We start from the raw sequence: 15,222 nt of genomic DNA, 5'->3' as shown, positions 1-15,222 counted from the left end.
CATGTTGGGCCAAAGGGCTTGTTTGCGTGCGATATATCCCTATGACTAATTGGTGAAATGCTGATAAATTTTATCGTTTTATTTAATGAATTAGCAGTGGAGATTCAGAACTGACTGAAAAATACATCCTGAAGTTTGATTTTCCCTGTGTTACCTCATGTATTTATTGTTTCGGTGAAGATGAATAAAGAATTCACTCATGGGAAATGAGAGGTTGATATTTTTTATTGTATTTCGTAGTGACGGGAGGGATATTTTCCAAAATTTGAGTCAGAAGTAGCATGCAATCAGGAACATTGTTTTCAAGAATGTATCAGTTTTATTTTAGCACAGCTCGGTCTACAATTTCTTATGAATTAGCACAGGGATTGTTCTCGATGAATCTTTTTGTCAATTGCATTCCTTGATGAAAGACACGAAGCTGATGTTGCTGGAGATTTAATGGTACTGCTTGGAAATAGCATCAATGACCACCTGAAAGAACTTTTCCCAAATTGCGTGGACGTGGGGAGAGAAAGCGTCCTTCTTGAGCTGACCGAGCTCCACAACGAAACAGTCAGTCAGCAGCTACGAGGAAACAAAAGGAAAGAGCCGTTAATTGATTTTCGAAACAAAACACACCCCCGAATGGGTTAAACTTGGAACTCGAAGACTTGCTCAGAAAATATTCAAGGGGGAAAGTTGTAGGGTCGACAAGTCTTGACTGAGACCAGCTTGTGACCCTGTGTAAAACATTGTACAACCAATGAGAAGACGCACAAGCCAACCTGAAACCAGTTGATGTATCAGTGTATCTGACTCCTGCTGGCTTTGTACCAATAAATGCACTTTATCCAGAGGGGGAAAAAAAAACCCCAGTAAAACGGGGAAATAAGAATACTGATCTGAACTTTTTTTTTTCCCTTCTGGGTTGTAAAACGGAAGGTATATATTTTAAAAATGAATTTGTTTCCTTACGTGGAAGCTTCCAGGATCGATGTGCAGCTCGTCAGCATGTCTTTTGCTGATCTCTGTAAAGTGTGACTTGACATCATCCAGATGTTTCACGGCGAGTTCCAGGGCACCGACCACGATAGCTGCATGGCCCTCAGCACTGAAGTTGGCTTTCTGGCTAAAGTAACGCTGGGTCCAGGGATAGACGGTGAACATCCTGGAGGGAAAGAGCAAAATAATTCAACTGTGTCAAGTTTGAGATTCAATTTCAATCTCCGATTGAATCAATGAATCATTTGAGCAAAGTTGACAGCAGCTTCAATGAAACCTTTACAACCAACTCTCTTAAGTTATCGGAACACCCAACATAATAAATTGGTGTGAAAAAAATGAAGCATGAATTATATTGAGATAATATTGCATCCGCACTTTACCTCTGCAGGGCTTTAGTTCCAAGGGCCTTCACATTGACACTATGGAATGTCTTGGTAATTTCATCTCTCTCCTCTTGAGTCCAGTGCACCATTTTGGCTGTTAAGACCTCACTGCTGTCTCTCGCACAGAAAAGCTGTGTTGTTCTGCCGTTTCTGTCTGATTTTTATAGGCAGCAGCCGGGCACATCCCAGAGAGAAATCCCAATGTTATAGGCTGAATAACTGGTAGGTGGGACCCTCTTGCCTATCGCTGGGTGGCACACTTCTGTGTTGAGATAAACACATGTTGAACGTTCAGTCCGGACTGGCCCATCCCTGTCCACTCATTACAAAGAATGGTTGGACTGTTTTGCTGAATAATATGTTGACACGAGGGCCAGAGGAAGAAATCTTGGGCTCTGTTGCTTTTCCTGTATCCTGTCTGCCTGCCCCTTTAACTCACCCCCCTCGATCATCCTTAATTTTCCCCTCTTTCAAGATTCACCAGCTAATGCCCCGACCTGTCACAGAAAGGAATATGAACACCCATTGTTGGTGACTGGTTGCAAATATTGTCAGGTTATTTAGGAGGCATTGGGCAATAGTATTGAGAGGAGCAACGATGCAGTATTGGTTTGTGTGCGTCTTATCGGATCGTTCCACGGGACCCCGAAACAAACCCAGAAAAGTACACATTTTACTTCACCAGCGTCATGCAAGATTGTTAATTTGACAGAGAAATGCTCCACATATTTACAAAACGTCAAAAGTGGCCCTGCCTCCCTAACAGGCCCTGAAACAAGGCTTCTAAAAGTGAGACAGGAATCCATAAAACTTACGGGGGAGTACGACATGGGTCTCCCCAACACTGGAGAGGGTCAGGTCTGGAGTAGCAGCTGCAGAGTTTTGGCAGGAACCATTTCCCTTTAAAGGCATTGCTGAAAATTATTCAGCCTGGGATTGGGCCTCAGCAATCCTGCCAATGGTTTGCCATTATTAAAGAGCTTGTGAATCTTCTTGATGCAGAGAAACAGCAAGGTCACAGATTCATTGTCAGGGATGTGAAGAAATATTTCCCCTTGTCTGGCTGTCCGCAACTCCAAGAACTTGCGTGGAGTTTGACACCATCCTGTCAAAGCAGCCCCTGCGTTTGGCATCCCACTCACCAGCTTACCAGGGAACAGCGAGGGGGATTGAATATAAAAGTTAGGGAGGTCTTGCTGCAGCTGTATAGGGCACTGGTGAGGCCGCAGCTGGAGTACTGTGTGCAGTTTTGGGCGCCGTACTTACGCAAGGATATTTTGGCCTTGGAGGGAGTGCAGAGGAGGTTTACTAGGCTGATTCCGGAGTTGAGGGGGTTGAGCTATGAGGAGAGGCTGAATAAACTAGGCTTGTACTCGTTAGAGTTTAGACGAATGAGGGGAGATCTCATTGAGACGTATAAGATGATGAATGGGATGGATAGGATAGAGGTGGAGAGGCTCTTCCCGCTCAGAAAGGACAGTAGGACTAGAGGGCACAGCCTCAAGATAAAGGGGGGGGGGGGCGGTTTAGAACGGAGTTGAGGAGGAACTTCTTCACTCAAAGGGTGGTGAATCTCTGGAATTCTCTGCCCGTTGAAGTGGTGGAGGCTGCCTCGCTAAATATTTTTAAGACGCGGTTTGATGGGTTTTTGATAAGCGAGGGGATTAAGGGTTATGGGGAGAGGGCGGGAAAGTGGAACTGAGCCACGACAGATCAGCCATGATCTTATTGAATGGCGGGGCAGGCTCGAAGGGCTAGATGGCCGACTCCTGCTCCTATTTCTTATGTTCTTATGTTCTTAAACATCCCCTTCCTGGAGCACTGACGGACAGCGCCAGCCGTGTGTACGATCGACAGGGTAATGCACCATTCCCAGGCAGCGACGCACCGAGCTTCCGTGAGCAGCACCTTCCGAACCTGCAATCTCTGGAAGGAGAAGGGCAGCACGGAGATGGGAACAGCCCCGCCCGCGAGGCTCCCTCCAAGTCACACACCATCCTGACTGGGAACGATATCGCTGTTCCTTCGCTGTCGCCCGGTCAAAATCCTGGAACTCCCTCTCTGACAGCACTGTGGGTGTCCCTGCACCCCAGGGACTGCAGGCATTCCACTCGCCGACGTGTGTGAGGGCAATTAGGTCTGGGCAACAAATCTCGATGTAGCCAGAGGGACCCACATCTTGGGAACATATAGTTCAATATCAACCCCTCAGAATGGGATTTTCACCAACCTGTTAACTTTTGTCAGATTGTTAGCCTGCTCCATTACTGCGGATATTATGGTCACTATTGCCTAGATTAGTCATGAGCAGCCTGGGCTCGTGAGTGGGCCGGATGAGTGGCCTTCCTTCAGCTCATTGGGCTGAACGGTTGGAATCGGCCGTGTTCACCACCAGTCTCCAATAAGATTGTGTCCAAACGGCAAATATTTCAGAACAAGTTATAGAAAATACTTCATCGTTCCGACATGACTCGGACTGTCGTCAATTGGTAAAAACGAAAGGGGTGTTGGTGGTTGAGAATGTTGGCTGTTGACTGGATGTGGAGGGAAAACGGTTGACGAAGGATGAGCCGTTGATGTTGTCTGTATGGATTTCAGTAAGGTGTTTGACAAAGTCCCTCATGGTAGGTTGGTAGAGAAGATTAAAGCTCATGGGATACGTGGCCAGGTATCTAGATGGGTGGAGAACTGGCTTGCAAAGAGGAGACAGAGAGTCGTAGTGGAGGGGTCCTTTTCTAGCTGGAGGTCTGTCACTAGTGGTGTGCCGCAGGGCTCGGTACTGGAACCTCTTCTCTTTGTAGTGTATATAAATGATTTGGAAGAGGGAATAGGTGGTGTGATCAGCAAATTTGCTGATGACACTAAGATGGCTGGATTGGCGGGCAGTGAGGAGCAGTGTCTGGCAATACAACGGGATATTGATAGGCTGGTATATTGGGCAGAAACATGGCAAATGGAGTTTAATCCGGATAAATGTGAGGTGATGCATTTGGGCCTGAATAATGTAGGGGGGAGTTATATGATAAAGGGTAAGCCCATAAGGAGTATAGAATCGCAGCGAGACCTGGGGGTGCAAGTGCACAAGTCTTTGAAGGTGGCAGTGCAAGTGGAGAGTGTGGTGAAGAAAGCCTATGGTATGTTAGCCTTTATAGGAAGGGGTATAGAATATAAGAGCTGGAGTCCAATGTTGCAGTTGTACAGAACGTTGGTTAGGCCGCATTTGGAGTACTGCGTCCAGTTCTGGTTGCCTTACTACTGGAAGGACGTGGAGACTCTGGAGAGAGTGCAGAGGAGGTTTACCAGGATGTTGCCTGGTATGGAAGGACTGAGGTATGAGGAAAGATTGAATAAATTGGGGCTCTTTTCCCTTGAAAGACGGTGACTGAGGGGGGATCTAATAGAGGTATATAAGATTATGAAGGGTATAGATAGAGTAAACAGAGGTAAGCTATTTCCTATGATAGAGACACACAGGACAAGGGGCCATGGACTTAAGGTGAGGGGGGAGAGGTATAACAGATATTAGAGGGAGGTTTTTCACACAGAGGGTAGTGGGGGTATGGAATGCTCTGCCAAGTAAGGTGGTGGAGGCAAACACGCTAGAGTCCTTTAAAAGTAACTTAGACAGGCACACGACTGAGTTGGAGATGGGTGGATATAGGAGATCCTTTTAAATAAGGGTCATTAGCATTGGGGCGTCCCTGGTAATGTAAATGGATATGGTATGATAATAATGCTTTTTCTCTTTTCATTCACAGGTTTTAAGTCGGTCCGCCTCGTGTCCAACGAGGGGCATACACACGATGGGTCGTACTGGGGCTGCTCTTGGTTGTTCGAGATTGGCCGAGTGCTTCATGTCGTTAGTGTGTGCCTAAACTGGACCAGATACTGGGCAAGACGACAGCTCAGTGACTATCACTGTTTGCTGTGCAGACACATGGATTTGGGCCGGTGTCTGTGGGAGTTTGCGCATTCTCCCCGTGCTTGCGTGGGTTTTCTCCGGGTGCTCTGGTTTCCTCCCACACCCCAAAGATGTGCTGTTAGGCTGATTGGCAGGAATAAATTGTCCCTAAATCAGTTTCCCTCAATCTGGATGGCCATAAAACATTAGACAGGGGTCATGGGTGGAGGGGGGGACTGGTGGTGTCGAGATGGCGGCGTGGGCTCTTTGGGCCGAAGGGCCTGTTTCCCGGGCTGTTTTTGTTCTTTGTTCTTTGGAATGCACGGCCCTTACAGTTAACGTTGTGTACAACCAGCACCCACCTCACTTCATGTACCCTTGCTGTACACCTGTATCACTTCAGTCACACCGATTGGAATAAAGCGACCCGGATAGTAACCAGCAGAACGTGGCAAGTCCACCTGTGGGTAACAGTCAACAAAAGGCCTCAAACAGCCCCTGGGCCACCAAATTCCTGCTTTTACTCCTCTTCCAGGTTCCCGTTCCATTCCTCATTATTCGATCCGATCGCGATTTTCCCATCTTGGGCTTCACACAAATCAGATTGGAAAGGAGTCCTGTAGGAACAGTTCAGGAACTCCATTCCCTGACTCTGACTTTTCTGTCCATTTCATTCCGAGTAGTCGGAATGATTGTGATCCTGAATCGTCCGATACCCTCATTATGGAACGCAATGAGAAGGAGGATGTGGGATCCATGTAGAGAACAACAGGACTGGCACCTGACATTAGAAAGGAGGAACAAGGGTGGGAGGGGGAGGGTAGCTTTGAGTCCACCCTCTCCATCAGTGAGGAGGAGCTGGAAATCTGGAGGCCGCAATTTACGCTGGCGAGTTTCCGGAGTCTGATCTTGGGGGGCCGCTCCCCTGCGGAATGGCGTGAAACCCATCAGCGAGCTCTCTCTGTGGGCACTAAGGCCAGAGCCCATCGTGAGCTCACCCTGGTACCATTTACAACAGCTCTACAGAAAGTGTGAACCTGGCACCTTCACCTGGGTTTCAAGCGATACACTGGGGGCACTGTCAGTGTGATACACTGGGGGCACTGTCAGTGTGATACATTGGGGGCACTGTCGGTGCGATACACTGGGGGCACTGTCAGTGTGATACATTGGGGGCACTGTCGGTGCGATACACTGGGGGCGCTGTCAGTGTGATACACTGGGGGCGCTGTCGGTGTGATACACTGGGGGCACTGTCAGTGTGATACATTGGGGGCACTGTCGGTGCGATACACTGGGGGCGCTGTCAGTGTGATACACTGGGGGCACTGTCAGTGTGATACACTGGGGGCACTGTCAGTGTGATACACTGGGGGCGCTGTCGGTGTGATACACTGGGGGCACTGTCAGTGTGATACACTGGGGGCACTGTCAGTGTGATACACTGGGGGCGCTGTCGGTGTGATACACTGGGGGCGCTGTCAGTGTGATACACTGGGGGCGCTGTCAGTGTGATACACTGGGGGCGCTGTCAGTGTGATACACTGGGGGCGCTGTCAGTCTGATACACTGGGGGCACTGTTGGTGGAGGACACATTTGGTGATTCTCCCAATAAAATTCTAAATGTTGAATTCATGTGAAAACTGATATAAATCCCACTGCTTTTTATTTTGCACGAGGTTCCAAATGAATCTCTCACACTATGCACTGCAGTGCGCCCTCACATGAAACATATTAAATAGCTGTCGGTGGGGCTTATTCCCACTGGAATAATTCAAATCTTCCAGTCCCGGTAGCATCCTTGCAAATCTTCGTTCCACCCTTTTCCAGTTTAATAACACCCTTCCTGCAGCAGGGTGACCAGAACTGTACGCAGGACTCCAAATGCGGCCTTACTGATGTCTTGTACAAGTCTTGTACTCTGACCAACGAAGACAAGTGTGACAAATGCCTTCTTCATGACGCCATTTTAAGGGACTCTGTACCTTCCCCCCCACCCCGCCGCAGCTCTCTCTGTTCGACAGCACTCCCCAGGGCCATTAACTGTGCCCTGGTTTGTCTTACCAAAATGCAACACCTCGGATTTATCGGGATTAAACTCCATCTGCCATTCCTCCGCCCAGCTGGTGGAGATCCCGTTGTCGATGACCTTCTTCGCTGTCCGCTACGCCACCACTTTTGGAGTCATCTGAAAACTTTTTAACCGTGCCTCCTACATTCTCATCCAAATCGTTGACATCAATGAGAAACAACAGTGGACCCAGCGCCTCCCCCTGCGGCACGCTGCTGGTCACAGGCCTCCAGTCTGAAAGCAATCCTCCACCCCCACCTCCTCCTGGCAAGCCAATTTTGTATCCAGTTGGCTCGCTCTCCCTGATCCCACCTCACTGGCCAGTCTGGCAGGATCTATGGTTCTATTCCTGCCTGGCATGAATGCGGAGTGAGGGGTTCTGAACGGGAGACTCTCCCCAACAGCCCAATGGTTGGTGGGCGTACCAGCTGAACCTCAGCAGCAGATCCCTTCAAACCACTGGCAAAGTGCAACATGGGCTGAGAAATCATAGAATCCCCACAGTGCAGAAGGAGGCCATTTGGCCCATCAAGTCTACACAATCCCACCCAGGCCCGATTCCCGTAACCCCACATATTTACCCTGCTAAGCCTATTAGAGTGAATTTAGCAGAGCCAATCAACCTAACCCACATATCATTGGACTGTGGGAGGAAACTGGAGCATATCTTTTTTCTCTTTAGAGCGGAGAAGGATGAGAGGCGACTTAATAGAGGTTTATAAGATGATGAGGCGAATCGATAGAGTGGACGTAACTACAGGTTCATGGTGGGAGATATCGGAAGGATATCCAAGGTATATTCTTTATTCAGAGAGTGGTTGGGGTGTGGAATGCACTGCCTGCTTTGATCGAGGAGTCGGACACTTTAGGAACTTTCAAGCGGTTATTGGATAGGCACATGGAGCACACCAGAATGATAGGGAGTGGGATAGCTTGATCTTGGGATTGGACACAGCTCGGCACAACATCGAGGGCCGAAGGGCCTGTACTGTGGCTGTACTGAGGGGATTTTACAGAGACGTATAAGATAATGGAGGGGTGGATAGGGTAGAGGTAGAGAGATTCTTCCCGATTAGAGAGGACAGCAGGACTAGAGGGCACAGCCTCAAGATAAGGGGGTGCAGTTTAGATCAGAGTTGAGGAGGAACTTCTTCACTCGAAAGGGTGGTGAATCTCTGGAATTCTCTGCCCATTGAAGTGGTGGAGGCTGCCTCGCTGAATATATTTAACAAAGAACAAAGAACAAAAACAGCCTGGGAAACAGGCCCTTCGGCCCAATGAGCCCACGCCGCCATCTTAACACCATCAGTCTCCCCCTCCACCCATGACCCTTATCACATTGAGGGAAACTAATTTAGGGACAATTTATTACTGCCAATCAGCCTAACAGCACATCTTTGGGGTGTGGGAGGAAACCGGAGCACCCGGAGAAAACCCACGCAAGCACGGGGAGAATGCGCAAACTCCCACAGACACCGGCCCAAATCCATGTGTCTGCACAGCAAACAGTGATAGTCACTGAGCTGTCGTCTTGCCCAGTATCTGGTCCAGTTTGGGCACACACTTACGACATGAAGCACTGGGCCAATCTCGAACAACCAAGAGCAGCCCCAGTATGACCCATCGTGTGTATGCCCCTCGTTGGACACAAGGCGGACCGACTTAAAACCTGTGAATGAAAAGAGAAAGAAAAACATTATTATTGTACCATATCCATTTACATTACCAGGGACGCCCCAATGCTAATGACCCTTATTTAAAACAATCTCCTATATCCACCCATCTCCAACCCACACATGTGCCTGTCTCAGTTACTCTTAAACAACTCCAGTGTGTTTGCCTCCACCACCTTACTTGGCAGAGCATTCCATACCCCCACTACCCTCTGTGTGAAAAACCTCCCTCTAATATCTGTTATACCTCTCCCGCCTCACCTTAAGTCCATGGCCCCTTGTCCTGTGTGTCTCTATCATAGGAAATAGCTTACCTCTGTTTACTCTATCTATACCCTTCATAATCTTATATACCTCTATTAGATCCCCCCTCAGTCACCGTCTTTCAAGGGAAAAGAGCCCCAATTTATTCAATCTTTCCTCATAACCCAGTCCTTCCATACCAGGCAACATCCTGGTGAACCTCCTCTGCACTCTCTCCAGAGTCTCCACGTCCTTCCGGTAGTAAGGCGACCAGAACTGGACGCAGTACTCTAAATGCGGCCTAACCAACGTTCTGTACAACTGCAACATTGGACTCCAGCTCTTATATTCTATACCCCTTCCTATAAAGGCTAACATACCATAGGCTTTCTTCACCACACTCTCCACTTGCACTGCCACCTTCAAAGACTTGTGCACTTGCACCCCCAGGTCTCGCTGCGATTCTATACTCCTTAGGGGCTTACCCTTTATCATATAACTCCCCCCTACATTATTCAGGCCAAAATGCATCACCTCACATTGATCCGGATTAAACTCCATTTGCCATATATCTGCCCAATATACCAGCCTATCAATATCCCGCTGTATTGCCAGACACTGCTCCTCACTGCCCGCCAATCCAGCCATCTCGGTGTCATCAGCAAATTTGCTGATCACACCACCTACTCCCTCTTCCGAATCATTTATATACACTACAAAGAGAAGAGGTCCCAGAACTGCGCCCTACGGCACACCCCCTAGTGACAGACCTCCAGCTAGAAAAGGACCCCACCACTACTACTCTTTGACTCCTCTTTGCAAGCCAGTTCTCTACCCATCTAGATACCTGGCCACGTATCCCATGAGCTTTAATCTTCTGTACCAACCTACTATGAGGGACTTTGTCAAACGCCTTACTGAAATCCATATAGACGACATCAACGGCTCGTCCTTCGTCAACGATTTTTGTCACCTCCTCAAAAAATTCTACCAGATGCGTAAGGCAAGACTTCCCCTTTACAAAGCCATGCTGCGTATCCTTAATCAGATCGCAACGCTCGAAGTGCTCATACATCCTATCCCTAAGAATCCTCTCCATCAACTGGCCTACCACTGACGTTAAACTCACCGGCCTATAGTTACCCGGGTTATCCCTCCTACCCTTTTTAAACAACGGTACCACGTTCGCTATCCTCCAGTCCTCTGGGACCTCACCTGTGTCCAAAGAAGAGACAAAGATTTGCGTCAGAGGCCCAGCAATTTCATCCCTCACCTCCCTAAGCAGCCTAGGATAAATGCCATCGGGCCCCGGAGATTTATCAGTTTTAATGCTACATAAAAACCCTAACACTTCTTCCCTCGTAATTGATAGATCCTTCAGTTGGTCTACTGCTCCCTCGATGATCGTACCAGACATCAAGCCCCTCTCCTTCGTGAATACCGACGCAAAGTATTCATTCAGGATCTCCCCCATTCCCTCAGCCGCGAAACACAATTCCCCTCGTCTGTCCCTGAGAGGACTGATTTTACCCCTAGCCACCCTTTTGCTCCTAAGATAGGAGTAAAACGCCTTTGGATTTTCCTTAATCCTACCTGCCAAAGCCATCTCATGCCCCCTCTTTGCTCTCCTAACTCCCCTTTTGAGATCCCTCCTACTCTCTCTGTGTTCCTCCAACACTCTCTCCATTCCCAGCTGCTTAGACTTGACATACGCCTCTCGTTTCTTCCTAACCAGGTCTTCTATATCTCTAGTAATCCACAGCTCTCTAATCCTATCTTTCCCATCCTTCCTCCTAACCGGCACATGCCTTTCCTGCACCCTTTGCAGTTTTCCCATGAAAGACTCCCACATGCCTAACGTGGTCTTGCCTTCCAACAGCCTATCCCAGTCTGTATCCCTAAGCTCCTGCCTAATCCGGCTGTATCTAGCCTTTCCCCAATTTAGCACCCTCCCCTTTGGACAGCAATCATCTTTTTCCATTCGTATCCAAAAGTAGACAGAGTTGTGGTCACTATTAGCCACATGTTCACCTATCACAACCTCAACCACCTGACCCGGCTCATTGCCCAGAACTAAATCCAGTACAGCCCCCTCTCTAGTCGGGCTATCTACAACACTGCTGCAAAGACCCTTCCAATACACATCTTACGAATTCCTCCCCGTCCGAACCCCCGGCTCTAGGCACCTTCCAATCCACCCCAGGGAGATTAAAATCTCCCACTACAACAACCCTGTTCTTCCTACACTTATCCAAAATGTCCCTACATATACCCTCTTCCACTGCCCGCGGGCTATCGGGCGGCCGAGAGTACACTCCTAGCATAGTAATGGCCCCCTTCCTATTCCTCAACTCCACCCACAGAGACTCAATTCCCAACCCCTCCATGTTATCCTCCCTCTGCACCGCTGTGATCTGCTCCCTAACTAAGAGCGCCACTCCCCCTCCTCTTTTCAACCCTCCCCTATCACGCCTAAAACACTTATACCCAGGTATATTTAGCTGCCAGTCCTGCCCCTCCTTTAACCATGTCTCTGTCACTGCCACCACATCTAAATTCCACGCGAACATTAAGGCCTTAAGTTCATCCATCTTACCCGTCACACTCCTCGCGTTAAAACAGATGCTCTGAAGACCCTCAGGGTCACTCGGATCCTCCTTCTCCTGGGAGATTTTCCTATCATCTAGACTTAACCTGAGCTCCAATTCACTCCCACTCCCAGTGCCTGAGCTGTCTGTCTCCTCCCCACCCCCCCCTCCATACTAGTTTAAACCCTGCCGAAACACTCCAGCTAACCTCCCAGCTAAAATATTTGTGCCCTTCCCATTTAAGTGTTCCCTATCCCTCTTATACAAGTGCCCTTCCTTCACAAAGACTTCCCAATGGTCTACAAAACTAAAACCCTCTGTCCTGCACCAATCCCTCAGCCATGCATTCAGCTGCAGGATCTCATTATTTTTATCCCTGCCAATACTGGGCACTGGCAGCAGCCCAGAGATCGCCACCCTGGAGGCCCTGCACTTCAGCCTGGCTCCCAACTCCCTGAACTGCCTACGTATTTCCCCCCCTACTCTTCCTTCCTACGCCCTTCTCTCCTCCGTGTATAATTACATCCGCCTCTTGGCCCTTCAAGATTCCCTCTACCCTCTCTGACACATCCTGTACCCCTGCTCCAGGGAGGCAGACGACCATCCTGGAGTCCCGCTTTTGCCCACAGAACCGCCTGTCAATTCCTTTAAGCCTCCCGTCCCCCACCACTATCTCACATCCAGCCCCCTTCCTTCCCTCTGAGGCATTCTGGCCTTCCTCTCTTGCCCTTTCCACCTCAGTTGGCGCCTTACCCCTGCTATCTTGAGAGACTACCCCTGGGGTAGCCTTTGGACCATTACTCCTCTTCTTTTACCCCTTCCTAACTGTAACCCACCCATCCCCCCGACCTAGGCTCTGGGATCCCCTCCTGAATGTGGTTCCTATTCATTAGCGCCTCATTTTCCCGAACTAAAAATAAATCCTCCAGCCTCAGCTCCAGTTGCCTAACCTGGGCCCTCAAACGCTGCAACTCCAGACATTTTAAGTCTCGGGTAGATGGGTTTCTGATAGGCAAGGGAATTAAGGGTTATGGGGAGAAAGCGGGAAAGTGGAACTGATCCACTTCAGATCAGCCATGATCTTATTGAATGGCGGGGCAGGCTCGAGGGGCTAGATGGCCTACTCCTGCTCCTATTTCTTATGTTCTTATGGAATAAACTGCCAGAGGAGATGGTAGAGGTGGGTACAATACAACATTAAAAAGACATTTGGACAGGTTCATGGGTGGGAAAAGTGAAGAGGGATAAGGGGCCAAATGCAGGCAAATGGGACCAGTTCAATTCCAGAAACCTGGTCAACATGGACATGTTGGGCCAAAGGGCTTGTTTGCGTGCGATATATCCCTATGACTAATTGGTGAAATGCTGATAAATTTGATCGTTTTATTTAATGAATTAGCAGTGGAGATTCAGAACTGACTGAAAAATACATCCTGAAGTTTGATTTTCCCTGTGTTACCTCATGTATTTATTGTTTCGGTGAAGATGAATAAAGAATTCACTCATGGGAAATGAGAGGTTGATATTTTTTATTGTATTTCGTAGTGACGGGAGGGATATTTTCCAAAATTTGAGTCAGAAGTAGCATGCAATCAGGAACATTGTTTTCAAGAATGTATCAGTTTTGTTTTAGCACAGCTCGGTCTACAATTTCTTATGAATTAGCACAGAGATTGTCATCGATGAATCTTTTTGTCAATTGCATTCCTTGATGAAAGACACGAAGCTGATGTTGCTGGAGATTTAATGGTACTGCTTGGAAATAGCATCAATGACCACCTGAAAGAACTTTTCCCAAATTGCGTGGACGTGGGGAGAGAAAGCGTCCTTCTTGAGCTGACCGAGCTCCACAACGAAACTGTCAGTCAGCAGCTACGAGGAAACAAAAGGAAAGAGCCGTTAATTGATTTTCGAAACAAAACACACCCCCGAATGGGTTAAACTTGGAACTCGAAGACTTGCTCAGAAAATATTCAAGGGGGAAAGTTGTAGGGTCGACAAGTCTTGACTGAGACCAGCTTGTGACCCTGTGTAAAACATTGTACAACCAATGAGAAGACGCACAAGCCAACCTGAAACCAGTTGATGTATCAGTGTATCTGACTCCTGCTGGCTTTGTACCAATAAATGCACTTTATCCAGAGGGGGAAAAAAAACCCCAGTAAAACGGGGAAATAAGAATACTGATCTGAACTTTTCTTTTTCCCTTCTGGGTTGTAAAACGGAAGGTATATATTTTAAAAATGAATTTGTTTCCTTACGTGGAAGCTTCCAGGATCGATGTGCAGCTCGTCAGCATGTCTTTTGCTGATCTCTGTAAAGTGTGACTTGACATCATCCAGATGTTTCACGGCGAGTTCCAGGGCACCGACCACGATAGCTGCATGGCCCTCAGCACTGAAGTTGGGTTTCCTGCTAAAGTAACGGGAGGTCCAGGGATAGACGACGAACATCCTGGAGGGAAAGAGCAAAATAACTCAACTCAGTGTCAAGTTTGAGATTCAATTTCAATCTCCGATTGAATCAATGAATCATTTGAGCAAAGTCGACAGCAGCTTCAATGAAACCTTTACAACCAACTCTCTTAAGTTATCGGAACACCCAACATAATAAATTGGTGTGAAAAAAATGAAGCATGAATTATATTGAGATAATATTGCATCCGCACTTTACCTCTCCAGGGCTTTAGTTCCAAGGGCCTTCACATTGACACTATGGAATGTCTTGGTAATTTCATCTCTCTCCTCTTGAGTCCAGTGCACCATTTTGGCTGTTAAGACCTCACTGCTGTCTCTCGCACAGAAAAGCTGTGTTGTTCTGCCGTTTCTGTCTGATTTTTATAGGCAGCAGCCGGGCACATCCCAGAGAGAAATCCCAATGTTATAGGCTGAATAACTGGTAGGTGGGACCCTCTTGCCTATCGCTGGGCGGCACACTTCTGTGTTGAGATAAACACATGTTGAACGTTCAGTCCGGACTGGCCCATCCCTGTCCACTCATTACAAAGAATGGTTGGACTGTTTTGCTGAATAATATGTTGACACGAGGGCCAGAGGAAGAAATCTTGGGCTCTGTTGCTTTTCCTGTATCCTGTCTGCCTGCCCCTTTAACTCACCCCCCTCGATCATCCTTAATTTTCCCCTCTTTCAAGATTCACCAGCTAATGCCCCGACCTGTCACAGAAAGGAATATGAACACCCATTGTTGGTGACTGGTTGCAAATATTGTCAGGTTATTTAGGAGGCATTGGGCAATAGTATTGAGAGGAGCAACGATGCAGTATTGGTTTGTGTGCGTCTTATCGGATCGTTCCACGGGACCCCGAAACAAACCCAGAAAAGTACACATTTTACTTCACCAGCGTCATGCAAGATT

The 15,222-nt window shown here is 48.1% G+C and overlaps 2 protein-coding genes across 3 annotated transcripts; both read right to left on the bottom strand.

Annotated features, from left to right (window-relative positions):
• Positions 1-207: 207 nt before the first annotated feature.
• Positions 208-14,679, bottom strand: LOC145354794 (hemoglobin subunit beta-like). Of its 2 annotated transcripts, none has more exons than XM_080206279.1 (3): positions 14,521-14,679; positions 958-1,150; positions 208-567 (listed from the first exon to the last, which is right to left on the bottom strand). In XM_080206279.1, exons 1-3 carry the CDS (start codon positions 14,610-14,612, stop codon positions 439-441), a joined length of 414 nt encoding a protein of 137 aa, XP_080062405.1. In that variant the 5' UTR covers positions 14,613-14,679; the 3' UTR covers positions 208-438. The 2 variants fall into 2 exon arrangements, with proteins under 2 accessions (XP_080062405.1, XP_080062404.1); XM_080206278.1 differs by lacking the exon at positions 14,521-14,679 and adding an exon at positions 1,368-1,523.
• LOC145354795 (hemoglobin subunit beta-like) lies at positions 13,360-14,325 on the bottom strand. Its single transcript, XM_080206280.1, has 2 exons — positions 14,109-14,325; positions 13,360-13,719 (listed from the first exon to the last, which is right to left on the bottom strand). The coding sequence occupies exons 1-2, from the start codon at positions 14,298-14,300 to the stop codon at positions 13,591-13,593; spliced, it is 321 nt and encodes a 106-aa protein (XP_080062406.1). The 5' UTR covers positions 14,301-14,325; the 3' UTR covers positions 13,360-13,590.
• Positions 14,680-15,222: the final 543 nt, after the last annotated feature.

This window comes from Carcharhinus amblyrhynchos, chromosome 18 (assembly GCF_965287045.1).
Source record: "Carcharhinus amblyrhynchos chromosome 18, sCarAmb.v2.hapA, whole genome shotgun sequence".
Taxonomy (NCBI): domain Eukaryota; kingdom Metazoa; phylum Chordata; class Chondrichthyes; order Carcharhiniformes; family Carcharhinidae; genus Carcharhinus; species Carcharhinus amblyrhynchos.
The sequence above is the reverse complement of the archived record's forward strand: the minus strand, read 5'-3'. Positions and strand labels throughout refer to the sequence as shown.